General features: G+C 46.6%; 4 protein-coding genes across 4 annotated transcripts; 2 read left to right on the top strand and 2 right to left on the bottom strand.

Moving 5' to 3' along the window:
• Nucleotides 1-1,330: 1,330 nt before the first annotated feature.
• On the bottom strand, nucleotides 1,331-4,838 carry BGZ61DRAFT_375637 (beta-galactosidase; the record flags this gene model as incomplete). The annotated part of the gene is made up of 8 exons (XM_046242433.1): nucleotides 1,331-2,664; nucleotides 2,728-3,427; nucleotides 3,485-3,619; nucleotides 3,673-3,777; nucleotides 3,834-3,866; nucleotides 3,939-4,188; nucleotides 4,245-4,360; nucleotides 4,443-4,838. 8 exons carry the CDS (start codon nucleotides 4,836-4,838, stop codon nucleotides 1,331-1,333), a joined length of 3,069 nt encoding a protein of 1,022 aa, XP_046093442.1.
• A 1,099-nt stretch (nucleotides 4,839-5,937) lies between these two features.
• Nucleotides 5,938-7,799, top strand: BGZ61DRAFT_487787 (Rhamnogalacturonase B, N-terminal-domain-containing protein; the record flags this gene model as incomplete). The annotated part of the gene is made up of 5 exons (XM_046250026.1): nucleotides 5,938-6,187; nucleotides 6,259-6,521; nucleotides 6,577-7,518; nucleotides 7,583-7,714; nucleotides 7,770-7,799. The coding sequence occupies 5 exons, from the start codon at nucleotides 5,938-5,940 to the stop codon at nucleotides 7,797-7,799; spliced, it is 1,617 nt and encodes a 538-aa protein (XP_046093441.1).
• Nucleotides 7,800-8,482: 683 nt separating this feature from the next.
• Nucleotides 8,483-10,482, bottom strand: BGZ61DRAFT_487786 (rhamnogalacturonate lyase B; the record flags this gene model as incomplete). The annotated part of the gene is made up of 2 exons (XM_046250025.1): nucleotides 8,483-9,646; nucleotides 9,697-10,482. The coding sequence occupies 2 exons, from the start codon at nucleotides 10,480-10,482 to the stop codon at nucleotides 8,483-8,485; spliced, it is 1,950 nt and encodes a 649-aa protein (XP_046093440.1).
• Nucleotides 10,483-12,495: 2,013 nt separating this feature from the next.
• Nucleotides 12,496-13,935, top strand: BGZ61DRAFT_511246 (beta-lactamase/transpeptidase-like protein; the record flags this gene model as incomplete). Its single annotated transcript, XM_046252113.1, has 3 exons — nucleotides 12,496-12,601; nucleotides 12,755-13,736; nucleotides 13,773-13,935. The coding sequence occupies 3 exons, from the start codon at nucleotides 12,496-12,498 to the stop codon at nucleotides 13,879-13,881; spliced, it is 1,197 nt and encodes a 398-aa protein (XP_046093439.1). The 3' UTR covers nucleotides 13,882-13,935.
• Between the last annotated feature and the right edge of the window lie 3,902 nt (nucleotides 13,936-17,837).

The raw sequence follows: 17,837 nt of genomic DNA, 5'->3' as shown, positions 1-17,837 counted from the left end.
CGATGTGGTCCGAGAAAGAAAGAAAAGTCGCGTTGTCTAGGAAAGCCAGAAATGAGGTTATCATGCGTCTCAGGATGACCCCGAAATGTGACATATCTTTGCCCTCAATGATTGTTCCGTCTCGAGTGTCGGAGCCTGCATTATCCATAGTGGCGAGCTTGTCGAACAAGGCAAGAGGAGAAGAGGAGGGCAAGTGCACCTCGCCACAAGGGAATCACCCCAGGAACGCCAGCCAGGGACGCAGCGGGGACGTGCCCCAGCGAATGCAAAGACGCAAGTATTCCATGACATTCCATGCCATTCTTTAGAAGCTCGTGCCGACCATTTTTCCGCACAGCAAGGGTGACTAATCATCTTATATCTTACCAGATAAATCAGTGGAAGGGAGATATTCTGTTCTTACTCAGTCCAACCTGATGGGAGAAAGATGGGCACAGCCTGCAGGTCTCGGGTGGCTGCGACACGTAAAATTTCGGGGGTGATTGTCAGTTTAAGTACGGAGTGGTGTGCCTGATGCCTCTGTCAGCCATGTTAGCCAGAGCCAAAAATGGAAGGGCAGAAATGTTAGTGCCACCTTGCAGGGGTACTCCGTGCTCAATATATATTTGCACTGTATGAAGCCACAAAACCCCAAAGTGGTCCGTGCGGGGAAATATTTAACATTCAATTGGCGGACATCTTTCGCGGCTATTACTGTACACAATTTTTCACCCTAATATTTAACAATTAAGAGTCTCACTGCCTCAACCCATTTTAATATCTTTAAGAATCTGTAACGGTTATGCTAGACCGCTGTACCAGGGGGCAAAAGATTGGTCAATAATCACATTGATTGCAATTACTGGGCACATGTTACGACCCAGGGAGATCAACCGGGTACGAACGGGAAACGGCGGAGCTCGGAACGGAACAAACAGACCCCGGTAGAAGTGATATGTGGTCGAACTGGTCGAACGAGAGCGCGTTCGACCACGTTCGACCAAAAATGAAACCTTAACCTTAAATAGTCGAACAGGTCGAACGAGAACGCGTTCGACTATGATCGACCAAGCAAATCAGAATAGTATATAGCTTCACTCGTTTGCACTCTCCCATGTCTAGATAGCTCTCCAGCTTTCAATATAACTTGATTACTCAAGAATACTTCTTGACATCATCAGATGTGATACGCGACCCTACGCTCAGCACGCTATGCCCCGTCACAACTGCCAACATAAACCAATCAGGTTACGGTTTAATACGTTGGGAACCTTGACCGTCACAATATGGTTTAACTAAACCATACGCGTATAGTTAGAAAGCCTGAGGAGGTCTTGATAGATGGCCTCATCTAATATGCACCGATTCTCTTCTTGAAAGGCGGACTATCAACAAGTGCCACCGGCTGCCGACTTGTATATAAGGGTGTACTGGCTTGCAGTTTGAGAGATGGTACCTCAGCCCCCTCCTTGTCCAAGGCCCAGACTGTCAAGCCGATCCAATTCTCGCCGTTGTAGTTCAGGATACCCTCGGGGACTGGGAAGGTCGACTGAGGCCCGACATTGCTGAGATACCTGCCGAATTGCCATCCATTGACATAGAGGAGGGACCGGTAATGGCCCAGAGTCTCAGTCTGGTTCTCAAATGCAAAGTGGAGGGGAATATCCCATTTGTCAGACGGCAAATCAAGATTGAACTTGGTGGTATAATACCACACACCAGGTCCACCGGTGCTTTTGAAAGGGCTTCTGGACTTGAATCCGGCGTCAATCAACGGGGGAGATGGAGCCGTGTAGCCCATGCGCTCAACGAAGAGTCCACCCTCATTCAAAGGCCCCCGCCATTTGTCGTAGTACGCCTCACCCCCCAAGTTTCCAGTCAGTTTCCACGTGATGTCTGCCGCCTCCACACCTTGGAGGTCATATGCTATGATCCCACGGGCGATCTTGCTCGTTGAGGCGCCAGGAATGTTCTGCTCTAGTCCCATGTGGTCGAGGAGGATGGTCAGCGTGGCATTTTGCCCAACAGTGAGCACACCTTCGGGAATGGTGAACTCGGTCTCATAGATTGCTTTGATGCCTCCTGATCCATCGTAACTGCCAATGAAAGCGCCGTTGGCCCAGATGGAAACGGCAAAGGCTCTGCCGCCTCGGGCTGTGAGAATGAAGGCGGATTTCTTACTCCTTGTTGCAGTGAACGTGCCTCGATATACGATGGCGCCAACATGGTAGCCGTAGTCATCAGCATAGAGGGAGAGCGGAATTCTTTGCTCTTCAGGAAAAAAGCTTGCGGTGAGATTTGCAGTTGTCCAAAGCGAGTCGTTGTACCGCGGGGCGACCTCCGGTAACGAATCCAAGACAGACCATTTGAGGGCAGACAAATCAGGGAGCTGAAAATGGGGCTTTCTGTAGGAGAGGCTGGCTTGCCAGTCTCCCAGAGCGCTCACGGTATGCCTTTTGCGAACACCATTGAGGTACAACTCGCTCACCCCATTGGGTACCCCGATGACTTCCACGGAGGTAGTAGAATTGAAGTCTGCGTCAATATAGAGTCCATTTTCAGAGACCGAGACGTTACGGACAAGGTATCCCGCCTTAACAATGACAGAATCCGGGTTCATAAGGGACGTGCCGTAGGGGTCTTTTCCAATATCTGGCACCCAGTAGTTATATGCTGAGTTGCGATCTATTCATCCCTCATCAGTGTCTTCTTTCGGAGTAATCTTGGGGTCCACTGGATCCTACTCACCTAGCAGGTAGATGAACAAATCTCCAATCTGTACCACTTTGCGTTGTGGCGTGGCAACGTACTGGACAACCCATGCCTTATCCTTGCTGCCCTTCAGCGCTTGGATCTCCACGCCCTTGCCCTCGACTGGCTTGGGGTTGTTGACGGTGGGGGTGGTGTTCACGGCGATTTCGTGAAGCTCCCCGGGACCACCATACACCAAAAGGACGGTTCGTTTCGAGAACTTCTTCCAGGTGAAAATCTCTGCCGTGGAGTACAGAACGTTGATACCGCCGACATTATAGTCGGTAACATGGATTTTCGAGTCACGCCCGGACAGCGTGAGACTGCCATGACCAAGCTGAGGGATCGCAAGATTACCGGCCGTGCTGGGCAGCACAAGTGTATAACTTATGTTGTCGTCGGTCGAGTAGTTCGCATGGCGAACAACGAAGTAGTTAGTCCTAGAATCGCTGAGGGTGGCATTTCCCAAGACAGGGGTAATGGCGACATTCTTGTTCGGGCTATATCGGCCGATGGTGTAGTTGCTTGGATTTGCCACGAGGAACGATGGAGAGACCTTGAGCATTTGGGCCTCCAGTTTAATCTCGCTATACTTCTCACGAGTGATGCTTCGATCTTCCGACACTGGCGCACCATAATCGTACGAGGTGAAGCCCTCAGAGTAGGAGATTCCACCCCAATTCGTTCCACCAACAGTCTGTGCAGATATTCAGAGTGCTTTCTCCGACGGACGGCTTGAGGAAGGAGAAATTACCATGTAGAGGTTATAAATTCTCACGCCAGCGCCATAGTTGTTCTTGTTGAAAACCCGTGCGTATTCGTGGTTTAAGTACGCCGCACATTGGTCGTAGGTGGGACCTCCCCAGCCCGACGGCGATCCTCCTTGGAACTAAGAACTGCTTGTGAGTAACATGGCATTTGTCTTGACTGTAGAGCAATCACCTCGAGGACAGCATAGGGCGTGTAGGGACTTTGCTGCTGGTGCAGCGCGGCCCAATTTGTTGGCAAGTTCTTGTTTTTCCCGTTGTACCACTCATCAGGACGCGACTAGACCCGGCATTAGTGGTAGAGCATAGTCATACCCTTCCAGGTATGCAACTTACGCAGTCAATGCCCATCGGATAACCATCATGCCCCTAGCTATGCGTTAGTTCGAAAACAACAGCAAGGGAAATTGCATCCGGAAGAAGGTCCTGCTATCGACTCACGTATATATCAATCTTGTACCCCCCAGAGGTCACCCAACGTCCTCGGGGAGACCCATCGTTGGAGATAGCTGGAATCACCATGCCGGCTTCCCGGAGCCTATCCTCGATATGGTGCATCCAACCAGCTTCGAGACAACCTCCTGTCCCGTCATTGCAATTGCTATATTCATTCTCAATCTGGGTGAGAATGATGGGTCCGCTGTTTGTGATTTGATATTTCGCAATAGCGGCGCCGACACCGGCGAGATACCTCCACAGCAGGTCAGTTAGGTTTTCCTGATGATTGGCGAAGAGCCGGCAACTTACACATCTGAAGCATTCATGAAGAGCGGGTCAGCGCTCCGAATTTGCGATGGAATCTTAGCCACCCATCCCGGAAGACCGCCCCCGGTAGATTCTGAATGGATATACGGCCCAGGTCTCTATTGAAGTATGAGCAGATGCAGACCTTGATGGCTGAATCGGGAGAAGTTATCACGAGAGAACAGATAAGGGCCCACTAACCGCAATCAGGTAGATCCCAGCCTTCAACGCAGCCTCGTAGAAAGGCACCATATCAAAGACTCCCTCTGCACGGAAGTCCCCTCGGGTTTGCTCATTCAAGCCCCACATGTTGTAATAACTAACAGTGTTGAAGCCCGCAGCCTTGATCTTTTGAAAGATATCCAGCCACAGAGAAGGCGATGGCAGGCGAAAAGGATGAAACTCGCCACTATAGATCATAACGCGTTCTCCCTTGATGAACAGGGAGTTTTCATCCCATGTTACGAGGTTTTGCAGGAGAGCTCGCTTGGCCGGTTCGATAGGCACGCTGAGTTTGATGCCATTGGGGGCATTTTTGGGTAGCACGGCCACGCTGTAAGCTGTGGCAGCAAGCGACAAAAGGGAAAGCAGCCTCATTGCGACAAAAATCGGATGTACGGTCTCAGAAAACATTCACTGAGGAGTACATACCAGCTAGTCGCCTTGGTGATCCGTTGCATCGCCTAGACTTAAATGCTCATCCACGGCGGATAAGATACATATGACGATCATCGGCTCGACAACGAGTCTTGCAAAATCGCGACAATGTAGGCCGAGCGACCCCGCACGTTGCCAGGGGTGCTTGCGCAAAACTTTTGAAAGAGACCTCCGTACGTTATTTGTTTTTGTCGGCTTACATTGGAATAATATCCCATTCTGGCAATTTCCTTTAGATTGTATGTAGACTCGGGATCAGTAACGCTGGTTCCACAAGCAACTGCAGGCGGCGTCGATGTCGATTTGCACTCGCATATCGACATGAAAGTGCGAGATCATATTGTGGCTGAGTGATGGATTAGGCAGAAATATGCACCGCAAATAGCGTTGTCGTATATGAAGCCGCTACGGAAGTTAAAAGTTCCGTCTCGGTCATCTGTAGCAAGTCTGCTGCAATCCATGTAGGACTCCCAAGCTCCCAACAGGAGGGAACTCTCCTCTCCGGGCTCGGTGCAGTATTCCTACGTTGCGACCTTCCTTACACGACGAGTTTGCGGTTGCAGCCATCTCCGCCTGATAATCGAATACAACACCGCTCTCCCCACCTTCGGGAACTCTGGGACGAAGAGTGGCGATCATAGGCGGAGAATCCTATACCGTGGTGTTTGTAAAGATAACTGCCCCCCAAGATCTGCATCCTTCCTCGGGTGGTTCTATACCGAGAAATCGCTGTTATTCCCAAAGGGCGAATGGGGCAAATGTAATTGGTGGAAAGCTACCCCATGTTTGCGTACGTTCGCGGCTGGACCTGACAATCTGACGAATACAGGGGTCAGGCTTAGCCAAAACGCGTCCTTAAATTTCGTTTCCGTTCCGGCGCCTTGTTAATACGTAACGTATACTGCCTTCAAATCACCGCGGGGAAAGCTTTGGAGACTCCTATAAGTCCAAACGACTGCCAGCTGAGGATAGGAGACTACTTAGACGGCAACACAGCCTACAGCCCAATTGCCACTGAACCCGAACGCTGATTCTCGCAATGTTTGGCCTACGCTTTTCTCTTCCACTCCTTTACCTCGCTGGCCGGGCGTTGGCAATCACTGTCACAGACGGCGATGATGGCTCGATTACAATTGACACCGAATCAACAGACGGTTTGTCCGCAACCATCAGCAACACCTGTGACTTCACGTCCCTGGTGTACCGACGCGAGGAGTTCCAGTACCAAGGGGCGTTTAGCCACTTAGCTTCTGGCATCGATGCGGATGAAGTCTCTTACAAGACTGTCGGTGAGTTTATTTACAGCGGTATTCATTACTTGCCGCAAGTCGTTGTGTAGTCTCCTGACGGATTACGCTAGATGACTATGTCGTTGTGACCTGCAGTGCGCAGAGCGCTGATCTCGACGTCATCCAATATTACGTCTTCATCGATGGCCATGATCAAATCTATCTGGGTACATACACGTACTCGGAACCTTCCTACGGGGAACTGCGCTTCATCTTCCGTCTCATTAGTGACCTTGATCTAGCGTACCCGCATGGGAATGTCTCAGACACACGAAACGGAACAGTTATTGAAGGCAAAGATGTATATATCGTTGGAAGCGAAACTCGATCAAAGGTGAGTGAGTAGGTGACCAACTGGCAGAAATTTATATGCTCACTGCAGACTCTAGTACTATTCAAATGACCGTTTCATCGACGATCCGGTTCACTGCGCTTACCGAGCCTCTCCCGCAGTGCATGCATGCTTTGTCAAGCCCGTCCGAGCTTACGATGCTTCATCTGGGGGGCCATTCGCGAGAGATATTAACCTCAACATTGGCCCCGACTACCATGGTGTCACCTTCTACATGAATCACGGTGATACAGAATACGATCCGTACCGTCAGGGGTTCCACGGCCCTTACATCTTCTCCTTCACGGGGAGCGGCATTCCCAAAGTCAGCGACTTCGACACCACTTTCTTTAAGGACGTCGGCCTGGAAGGCTACGTTGGCGAGAGCGGCAGAGGTTTTGTCAAAGGTATCGCCTCAGGTACCTCAGACGACTTCCCCACGATACTGCATTGGTATAATAATGAGCATCAGCAGTGGGTCTACGCAAACGATAACGGGAGTTTTAAGTCCCCTGCTCTAGTCCCCGGTGAATACACCCAGGCCTTGTACCAGGCTGAGCTACTAGCGGCAAACTTTACAGTTGTCGTCAAAGCGGGTACGACCGTGACTGAAAACATCGCTGCCTCGAACCCCATCATCACAGAGGACCGGACGACCATTTTCCAGATCGGCAAGTACGACGGCCTGCCGACTGGCTTCTTGAACGCGGACAAACAGAATCACATGCACTTATCTGACAAGCGAATGGGTGACTGGGACACCCCGACCTTTGTTGTCGGCAAGTCTAAGGATGTGGACTTCCCCATGATCCTTCTCAAAGACGTCAACGACGCGCGCGTCATTGAGTTTAACCTCGATGCCGCCCTCAATGAAGCAACAACACTCAGAATTGCTACGACCATGGCCATATCTGGTGGGAGGCCAGGCGTTACCCTGAACGACTTTGAGGGCAAAATTCCCTCCGGACCACCAGTGACGCCCTCGCGAGGACCAACCAAGGTAAGTTCGTTCGTTTTCGTCAAGTGCTACTTTTGAGAGCCTTAGCTAACGTTGTATTGCAAAGGGCAAAACCCACGGCGACATGAGTGTTTATACCTACCCTATCCCCTCCGGCACCCTAGTCAGAGGCAAGAATACTCTCGTGATAAATGTTATCTCTGGGAGCAGTACTGAAGGGTTCTTGTCTCCTAGTTTCGTGAGTATTCCTTCTCAACATGAGAATAGAATGGAAGCTAAAAGTACTTCAATAGATCGTAGATGCCATTGAGCTCTTCTACTGAGAGAGAATTAGTTGGAGTTGAGTATACGAAGGGGGCAGATAATATTGGTCTAAATTTGTCAAGCAAGTTATTGTTACCCAAGTCAAGTCGCTTCTTAGTAGTTTCACTCAGTGCTGTAGAGAAGTCCTCATATGACTACCGAAAAGCCACTCCCTGACCACCAGATCAGGGGCAGGCCGTTTCTGCTCCAGTGACAAATTGAACACTTCACCACTTCGAACACTCAAAGCGGTGAATAATGCTACATTTAATCGAACAAATGACCTTCGATGTTGCGAGTACTAGATGAGGGTTAGGCTCGAGTTTGGAACCTACAAAGTTGTCAAGCTGCCCTGACTGGTTCAAGTGAACATCTGCTGAGGCGGAATTTCAGCCCTTTCATTACTGAGTGGCTTCATTGGCAACCGTAAATACGCGGTCAATCGTCACTTGGACCAATCACATAGTATACAACAGATTGAAGGAACTGGTGAGGGTAGACCATTTATTCGATGTCCACTCAGTACTTCGGCTATTTTGTTACCTGGTAGCCACGACGGACTTCGACAGCCTCTTGTAGTTCCGGAACCCCTGGGCGTCCTACACGTCGCAAGAGTACGACACCTGTGAAGTACCAACTAAAACAAAACACGCGCTATTTATATACCATCGTGGTCAACAAGAACACTCAAGTCCACTTCCTCTCACTTGAATTCCAGCCTCAGGGCATCGTACTGCAGGTAGGTAGTCCAAGGCAGTTGTGCTGGCTCTATGCTCGAGGCATTGTATGGGAGGCTCAAGACAAACGAGTTCTCGCCCTTTTTCAATATCTCGGTCGAGAAAGCAAACTTCTTGCCGAAGTTGTAGCAGCTGACGGCGCTCCTCACACCGCAAGACGTGCTGTAGTACCATGGAAGGACCCATGTCTCGACGTCGGCGCCGTTGATGTTGAGAGTGTAGGGCAGATTGACAAAATCGGGGTTGTTGGTACCCGTCTTAAGCCCAGCAATCTGCACTGTGAAGGTGGCAAGTTTGGTGTTGTGAAGTTGGCTGCTCTCCAAGTCGAAGCGAATAGTCCAGTTGTTGACGTTTTTAAGGTATGGCTCATCGCGAAAAAAGTTGCCCACTTCAGAAATTCTACTCCAGTGGATATAGTTGAAGTCCTCTGCGGGATCACTCTCACCAACCTTGAAGTTAACGCCATCTGGGAAGTCAGTGGGGAAGTCGTGCTTGGCCCAATACAGACGGTACTCCTCAGGTTGCAGAGGGGTCTCGGTGGAAGGCTTGCTGCCGTGCTTGAACTCGGCGGCGGACTTGTCTGGTGTGCCGATGCGCCAGATTTCTTTACCAGCACTCTCCGCCTTCCAACTAAATTCGAGAGAACGTTTAGCCTTGGAATTAGACTTGGAGACCTCGACGTCATCCTGAGTGAACTGGCCGAAGATAGCATCGGCATAGACGGTGAGCCGGTAGGTGCCTTCTGCCACGCGGGGGATCTCAATGTTTCCTGACTTAGGATCAACATCCCCCCAGAACTGCAGGCTCTCAGGGTGGATGGTGTTGTTTTGGAAGTCTTGCCTGTTCTCCGCAAGAACGGCAATTGGCCTTTTGGCGCCATTAGGAAGCTTGACTTTCGCCTTGAATGTGGTCCGCTTATCGCTAGTTGCGTAGTTCGGCACATACTTTGCGATATCGTCATAGAAGTCGGCATTCCAAGTGGGATCTGCGTACTGGGCAGCATCGGCGGCCAGTTCATCCAGGGTTCCGCCCTTATTAAAGTGGCGGTACGAAGGGCCGAAGGTGCGATCGAAGTGGCTCGTCGTATTTGGCGTGCGTGCGCCATGGTGGCTGCTAACGATGTAATCGTACTAGCAAAGTTAGCAAATGCGGTTTTATCTGTGTACAGATGTCTACTAACCACAATACCGTCAACCATGATGTCTGAATGCAGGGGCCCACCGTAGTAAGTATCGACATGGTTATGGACCACCCAGGAGCCATAGGATTCACCATTCTCATTCTGCGTGCCATCCGTGTACATCCCGTGGACTTTGTGGTCGCGCCACTGGTCAGAAAAGGCATACTTGCTGAAGAAATCGGAGTACTCGTCGGCAAAAGGCTCTCCAGTGATATTGCCGTAGTACGTTGTGGAGTCCTGGACCTCGAGGCTACTGGCCTGTGGGAGCGGGGCCCAGTTACCCTCGCTGCCATAGATATGAGTCCACAAGTCCCTTTGAGGGCGGAACATGGTGCGAAGTTCGCCGATATTGTTGGTAGCTGAGTCTTCGTGGTAGGTGGCGCGGGTGAAGAGATGCAGGCCCGTCTCGCCCTCTCTCAAGAACCAGTACTGCGATAGAGTCTGGCCGGTTTCTGCAAAAGTATCCGTCATGACGATGGCACCGTAGGGGGTCCCAGAGGAATCGACGTCCTGGATGACTTGGAACTCGGCGAGTTCAGAGTTTCCAGGGGTCCATTGCCCCTCCGGAGTGCAATGGCAATCAAGGTAGGGTCCTCTGCCAGTGCCTACGAGGTCTTGGCCACCGAGCGCTAGATCGCCCATCGCGCCATCCTTCTTGTTGATGCCTATGGATAGGTCGTCATTCTCAAGAATGTACTGGGTGTCAGACTGGGTGACACGCAGCAAGGCTGCTGCTGGTGCGAGAAGGAGGGCAGCGGCAGCTGCGCTGAGCCCGGGCACGCGCATGGCTGGCAGCTAGTCGGCGGTACAGGTAGAGAGGCAGATGGAAGGATAGATGAGTTATGCCTTGGCCGTGAGATCTGCTTTTGTTTAAGGCGTAGGTGCATTGAGCCCCTTTGCTTTTTTGCAGCCATGGGCTGGCCATTTTCTACATGGATGCCATCAGCACCTCCTCCATGGCATTGAAGGATCCAAACCACCACTCGGTCGCATCTCGTCGAAGCTCGGGGTTTTAGGCCCCGGCTCGGGCCATGATGCGACGACCTTGCCAGGCTAACTCCCCTAGCGTTGGTGGTGACATCGAAGCGAGCGAGTAGCTACCCATCTTGGAGTGCGGGGTCTAAATGTATGGGGATGCGGGGCCCCGACCGAAGAAGGCGGGGCGGGGACAATCGATGCGGGGATTTATGGATCATCGGCGAGCACGCCATACCCTGCTCGTTAGAGCAATTACCGAATTGCAAACTAATACAGCGCTCCTAATTATCACGAGCCCTGATTCTGTGAGGCGTCTGATTGGGTGTGTGTATATTCTGAGTTGCATATGATCCCTGCTCTGAGTCCCTGTACATCCTTATACTGAAACCAGCTAGAAGGATATAGCTATAGAAGTCACACGCCCATGTACACGCCCAGCTACCCAAATACACATCGTGACATAACGTGTCACGAGCCCAGATTGTCTGTACTGTCTGATTGGGTGTATGTCTGTTCTTGATTGCGTCAGGTCCCCGCTCTGAGTCCCTGTACATCCTGATGGATCTAATACGGCTAGGATGATCAGAGCCTTCAAACGGGTTTTTCTGTGGAGACCAAAGATGATTGTATTGATGATCATGCTTGTAGGAACTAGGATCCTTCCTGCCCACTTCTCCCGGTGAGGGGTTTTTTAGGTCAATCTCACCCCCCCTTATGACCAAGACATGATATTGATGTATCAGGGATTGTTCTTATCCGGGCCCCTAGTCCGGCACCCGAGGGTCAGTCCAACACATCCTTTATGCTGAAGTAGCTAGAAGGATATTGCTATAGCAGTCACACGCCATGTACACGCCCAGCTACCCAAAATACACATCGTGACATAACGACCGTGATCGTTATGGGGCGTGTTGGATTGACCCTCGGGTGGCGGAATAAGCGCCGGATAGGCACAATCCTCTGATATACCGATATCCTGATCCTAGTCAAAGGGTGTGAGATTGACCCTAAAACCCCTCACAGAAAAAGAGGGGGCCTCTATTGAACGCTATCACCTTGATCGAATTGACCGTATCGGATCCATCAGGGCGTTAAAAGGGGCCATAATCGCCCAATAAATGCAACCACACGCGGGCCTACTAAACTTAATTCAATTAACTGCTTCTTCCTAGCGCACTCGGTAAATATCAAAAGTCCGAGTGTCCTTAGGTCCGTAACTCTAGAAAAGTCCGGCGGAAGAATGCAGTGAACACAATCATAAATTTCGGGAGTCTCGGAAATCACGGCGAAATCGACAGGTGGGAGATTTTTTTTTGGTGGACAAATTCTAGGTCTCCCACGTATTATTTAGCTTCGGATATAAGCGGACTTACCCGATCTCGCCCTTTGAGCTCTTCGCGAGCCGGGCTATTAACATCCCGCTTAGCTCCGAGGCCGAACGCGGCTTTATATGTGTGTGTGTGTAATGCTGATTCGTGCCATATTCCAAAAACATTCGCATTTGGTTCTGTTTCATGCAGGCCTGGTAACAAACACCGGTATCTCCGATCGCTGCCCCAGTCTAAACGCTACTAGACTTGTCACCTGGAGCGTTAGTAGGGCAGGATGGTGCCTCCGCAAATATACAACACGCTACGTATATGTATGTATATATAGCAAGAGAAACGGATGAATCAAATGCTCCTGACTGTTGTTCTGTAATTCTTATGATTTTACGCGCAAGACCCGACCCAACTGACGCTACTATAAATGTAAGCCTTCGTCATCCAGTTAGATCGCTCTAGATATTAAAGTAATAACCTAAGTATCCGCACCTATATTATGGCATACTCTGAGTTGATTGCGAGCGTTAAGGATGCATTTCGAGAAGCTATAAGCGATGCAAAGGGCCTTCGAAATGCTGCACTGATTGCTATGGATAAGGATGGTGAGTTCTGCTCTAACCTGCGCACTCTTAAAGTTCTGGAGGATGTAATGGAACTTATAGACCAAGTCGAGGGAGAGTAGCGAAGACGGGGTTGAGAGAGGCTTTCTGCGCAGAGGGCATCGCTTTCCGCAATCGGCTAATATGTACACGCAGGCAACATTATCCAAGCCCTCGCTAGTGGGACCTTCGAGCCCCTTTCGGCTATCAGCGGCCCCCAACAGCCCTTCACACATGACACCATTTGCTGGCTCGCCTCTTGCACCAAACTCATGACAGCTATCGCAGTCCTCCAACTCGTCGAACGTGGCCTTCTTTCCCTCAACGACGATATTGCCCTCATTCTCCCCGAACTTGCCAAAGTCCAGATACTTGTCGACGTGAAAGAGACTGGCCCCATCTTCCGTCCTCGCACACGCCCTATAACGCTCAGGAGCCTCCTCACGCACTCATCGGGCTTAGTCTACGAATCAATGGATCCCAAAATGACTGCTTGGGGTGAGTGGGTGCGCAAGAACTACCCGGAAGAGGCAGCAAATCTGAATTCGACGGAGCCTGCTAAAGCCTTTTCTGGACCACTGCTCTTTGAGCCAGGCGAAGGGTGGGCATACAGTACAGGATTAGACTGGGCAGGGATTGCGGTGGCGAGGGTCTCTGGACTTCCACTCACACAGTACCTCAAACAGCATATATGGAGTCCACTGGGTATGGACAGCACGACTTTTGATCTTTCGACGCGGCCAGATCTACTCTCCCGCGCCGCACTCATGACATTTAGGGCCGATAATGGGGAGTTGGTTAGCAGCGAGACTGCCCTAAAAGCATTTGGTGTCCAAAACGGGACGCTCTACGTCAGGGAGAGTGGAGGCGGAGGCTGTTTCAGCACGGCCAATGACTACATCAAATTGTTGAGATCGATACATAAGAACGACGGGATGTTGTTGAGGCCTGAATCCGTCGAAGAAATGTTCAAACCGCAGCTGGCCGATCCTATACATCTGAAGCGATATCACCTGGGCCCTGGATCGAATCCACTGATGGGAAATATTCCTCATGAGACGAGAGTTGACTTCGGACTCGGGGGACTTGTAGTTATGGACGACCTTGAGCGGGTTGGAAGGCGCGAAGGTTCCATACAGTAGGGTGGGATGCCTAACTTATTCTGGTGGATAAGTCCCAAGAATGGTGTCTGCGACTGCTACTTTCAGCAATTGCTGCCGCCGGGTGATAAGATGGCCGTAGAGATGTACCAGAGGTTTGAGAGAGCGACATACAGCTCGTGATACGGGACTTCAAGAGCACACGAAGATACATCAGTTCCACGGCTAGTCTTGAGAAGTATTTTCTTTCTCCTAGTTCGCAAGTTTTGCTTACTGTCCCGACTGCGAGTCCCTCTTTGAGGAAACCTAGTGTAGAAAACTTTACTATGTTTTTGCAAAGTATCTAGTTATGCATCATCGAATCATGCTCCGACAGGCAACCTTGTTCAATTTTGGATTCTGACCCGCAGCTCCCACCAAAGCAGATTTCCTTCGGCTTGCACGTCACTGGCTTTGCAGCCAAACAGCCTCCATCACACAATATAGCTTCTGCATCCACTCATTGAATTTGGCTCTTTTCAGATCCTCGAGGAATGGCTGGTTCTACGGCCAAATCTCTCTCTAGCACGCCAGTGCGCCTGCAAGACCCTTCACTCGCCGTTATTGCTCCTCGATGGAGTCAACTTCATCGATCCTTGGAGGGTTTCGGAAGAACCCTGTAAGAAGGAGGATATTGCCGCCTGGCGCCGCCAAATTGACCCGTTGGAGGTCGTTGAGTGGCCTAGAGCCGCGAGAAACCCGTTTAGGTTGTATCGATTACTCAGGATAGAACAACATGGCCACGGATTCCAAGCCGAAAATTTCGCCTCTGCTGGTCCCTATGGCCGGAGCAATCCCAGTGCCAGCCCCAGCTACCCTACAGTTAGCAGGGTCAGCTACAGCTGCACCAACTACAACCAACATACCAAGATCCATCCACGAAAACGACCGCGACAGAGCAGCCAAGACAGGGTCAACCCACCCTTACTTGCCAACAGACCACGGTTAGCAAGCAACATAGCACTAAAGTATCGGCTAGTATTATGGGGCTGGCGATGAAGATATATTTGGAAATCTCTTTATATCTTATCTAGAGACCTTTATGACAGCTCTACGACCCTATGGATTGCGTGGGATGAATGAACTACTATTGGAGCTGCGATTTGATCACGAGATTTATTATTTAAATAATTTCCAGTCCTCTGGAGGACGGTCGTAGCGAGTTAAGGTATCTATACCAGGGCCCGAAGCCGGCTAACTCCCTGCCTACTCTTGATATGGGTTTATAATCTACCTAAGCTTTTTAGTATAGATTGGATTTAGAGTTCTTAAGTCCGCCTAAGTACTGTATTTATATTATAAGCTCTAGCCTAGCTTATCCTGGTATATAAGCCTTATAGAGTTAGTATATCCTGCTGTTAAATTATAGCGTGGTTTTAATTATCTTAAGCTTGATATTTTTTATTACTAAACTTATTAGTTTACTTTTAGGCTGCTTTAAGGCCTGTTTTTATTATTTTTAAATAAGGTTTGATATTATATTAATTATTAAGTATATATTTTACTTAGAATTATAAGGTTGTGTTTTTTAGTATTAAGTAAATATCTCTATTTTACTTATATATTATACTTTAGAAAATATTTAACTTTTTATATTTTAGAAATATTAAAATTACTAAGATATAAATATTTATTTATTAATAGAAAAAGAATTAGTATAAAATTATAAAAAAGAATATCATTATTTATAAATTTTAATAAACTATTAAACTTAAACTTATTACTCTTATTTAATAAGTTTTTACTTTTTAACTTTTATAATAATATCTATTATTAAGCTACTTTTTTCTACCTTTTATAAAGCTACTATTATTAAAGTACCTAATACTTCTTTAAAAATTATTAATATTAATTTAAAGAAGCTTAGTTTTAGCTAAGTTCTAGTTAAGGTTCTTATTTATAGTATTTATTACTTTAATATAAAACTTTAATAAGGTTATTTTAAGCTATATCTTTTTCTATATATTTTAGGCTATAAGATTGTTAGGAATATTATTAAAATTAGTAAGGGAGTTAGCTATATTATAAATAGAAATTATATTAAAGGGACTTAGTATAGAGGTATAGTAGATTTATACTTATAACTAAATACCCCAGATTAATTTATATTTTAAGTTATAATTATATTTATTACTAATACTATATAGAACTTTTTTAAATTTATAATAATACTATTTCTAATAGTATCTCTTAAGATAGTAGTTATATAGAATTTATTTTATTTTATTTTAAGGTAGTTATTAGAATTCCTAAAAATCTAGATTCTACTTAAGTTAATCCTCTATTTTATACTGGTGTTATAATTTTTAATAGTATTTATAAGATAAAAATTAAATAAGAAAATCTTATTACTATTTAGAATATTAGTAAATTAGATTATTTAGCAATTTAATATATTAATAAAATAAAATATAAAATTATAGCTTTTAACTTTAATTTAGAAAAATAAAATCTTATCTTAAAACTTAAAATATATAAGTTTATTAATTCTAGCTAAGTTAATTCTATTAAAGTACTTAAGAAGTTAAATAGTATTATATTTATTATTACTATAATATCTAACTCTAAATCTATTATTTCTCTTATAAAGATACTTAAAGCAGCTAAAAAGCTTTATATACTTATATTAGTAAGCTAGCTTAAGATTAATAGCTTTAATCTAATTTTAAAAGCTATATCTATTTATAGTTAGCCTAGTAGGTATACTTTAAACTGTAAAGATATAATTAATTTTGTGTAGATATATAGGGTAATATATCTTATTAAGCATTTCTTTTTTAGTAATACTTAAAAAGCAATAGATATAATAATTCAAAATAAGGTTAGGTTTTGAAGTGTTCTGGTTATAGAATTAGAATAGAAGATAGCCTAGCTATATTTAGAACTTGATATTGGGTTGATGCAATTAAGACTGGTAGATACTGCTGCCTTTTGTTTTTCAGTTAAATCCTAAATATTCTTTAGAAACTCCCCTAAAATCCATTTCAGTTGCAAATACCTATTAGTATTTAATACTATCCTCTATAGAAACTATCCGAGAGAACCTCTTTTCTTTGTAATGTGAGTATATTAAATTACCATAGATATCATCACGCCCTCTAAAACTCCTATACATTAGCCCAAATCGCTAGTAAAACCTCCCGCCCCAGAGGCTTCCCCCAGGGATATCCCTATTAAGCCTCTCGATCTGATAGAAAGCCCTCGAATCCGCATAAAGCTGCGTCTATACGCCATATTATCAGGACTCTATATAACTTGACCCGCCCCAGTCTTTAGCAAATAAAACCTAGCTAATACCAGCATTATCTTGCAGCTTGTACTCTTTGTAGCCACCCTCGATTAAACTATTATTGCAATATCTATACCTACTATCTCCGCTGAACTACATTCTGCTATAGGGTATATCTGGATTAGTAGTATCTATCTGCTAGCTACTGCTGCTACAGGACTAATCTGGGCGAAATACAGCAATATCTAGAGTTACAAGCTCGTGCTTCTTATTATAGTTAGTCTCTTTACAGCTGCTAGTGTCTTTATAGCGTTAAGTATTAATATGCTAATACTAATTACTGGCCGAGTGCTATAAGGCGCTAGTAGCAGTAGGCTTATATAATAGTAATTATTATTATCTTAAACCTCTTTAATATATAGAAGCAGTTATTATATTTAGGGTTTATAGGATTTATATAGACTCTAGCTGGCTCTGCTAGACTTCTTATCGGCAGTATCTTTATATAGTTTGCCAGTTAGTAGTAGTACTTCTAGATTAACCTCTCTATCTCTGGAATTACCTTTATTTTCTTGCTTGTTTTTCTGGATGTATATAATCTGCATATAAAGCTAACTGAAGGTATAAGAGCTGTCAATTAAGTTAGGACATTTTCTATCCTAGCTATAATACTTCTACTTCTTGTTAGACTGGACCTCGGCAGTGTGATATTTCCCTGGAATAATCCTAAGATAATCTATTTACTTGTATTTAGAATACTTCTAATTAGCTTTTTTATCTTTACTAAATAACACCTGGCTAAATACCCGCTAATACCGCTAGATATTTTTAAAAACTGGTTTAATAATGCGATATTTCTTATTGTCTTTTA

Source organism: Ilyonectria robusta, assembly GCF_021365365.1.
Source record: "Ilyonectria robusta strain PMI_751 chromosome Unknown BGZ61scaffold_94, whole genome shotgun sequence".
Taxonomy (NCBI): Eukaryota; Fungi; Ascomycota; class Sordariomycetes; order Hypocreales; family Nectriaceae; genus Ilyonectria; species Ilyonectria robusta.
The sequence above is the reverse complement of the archived record's forward strand: the minus strand, read 5'-3'. Positions and strand labels throughout refer to the sequence as shown.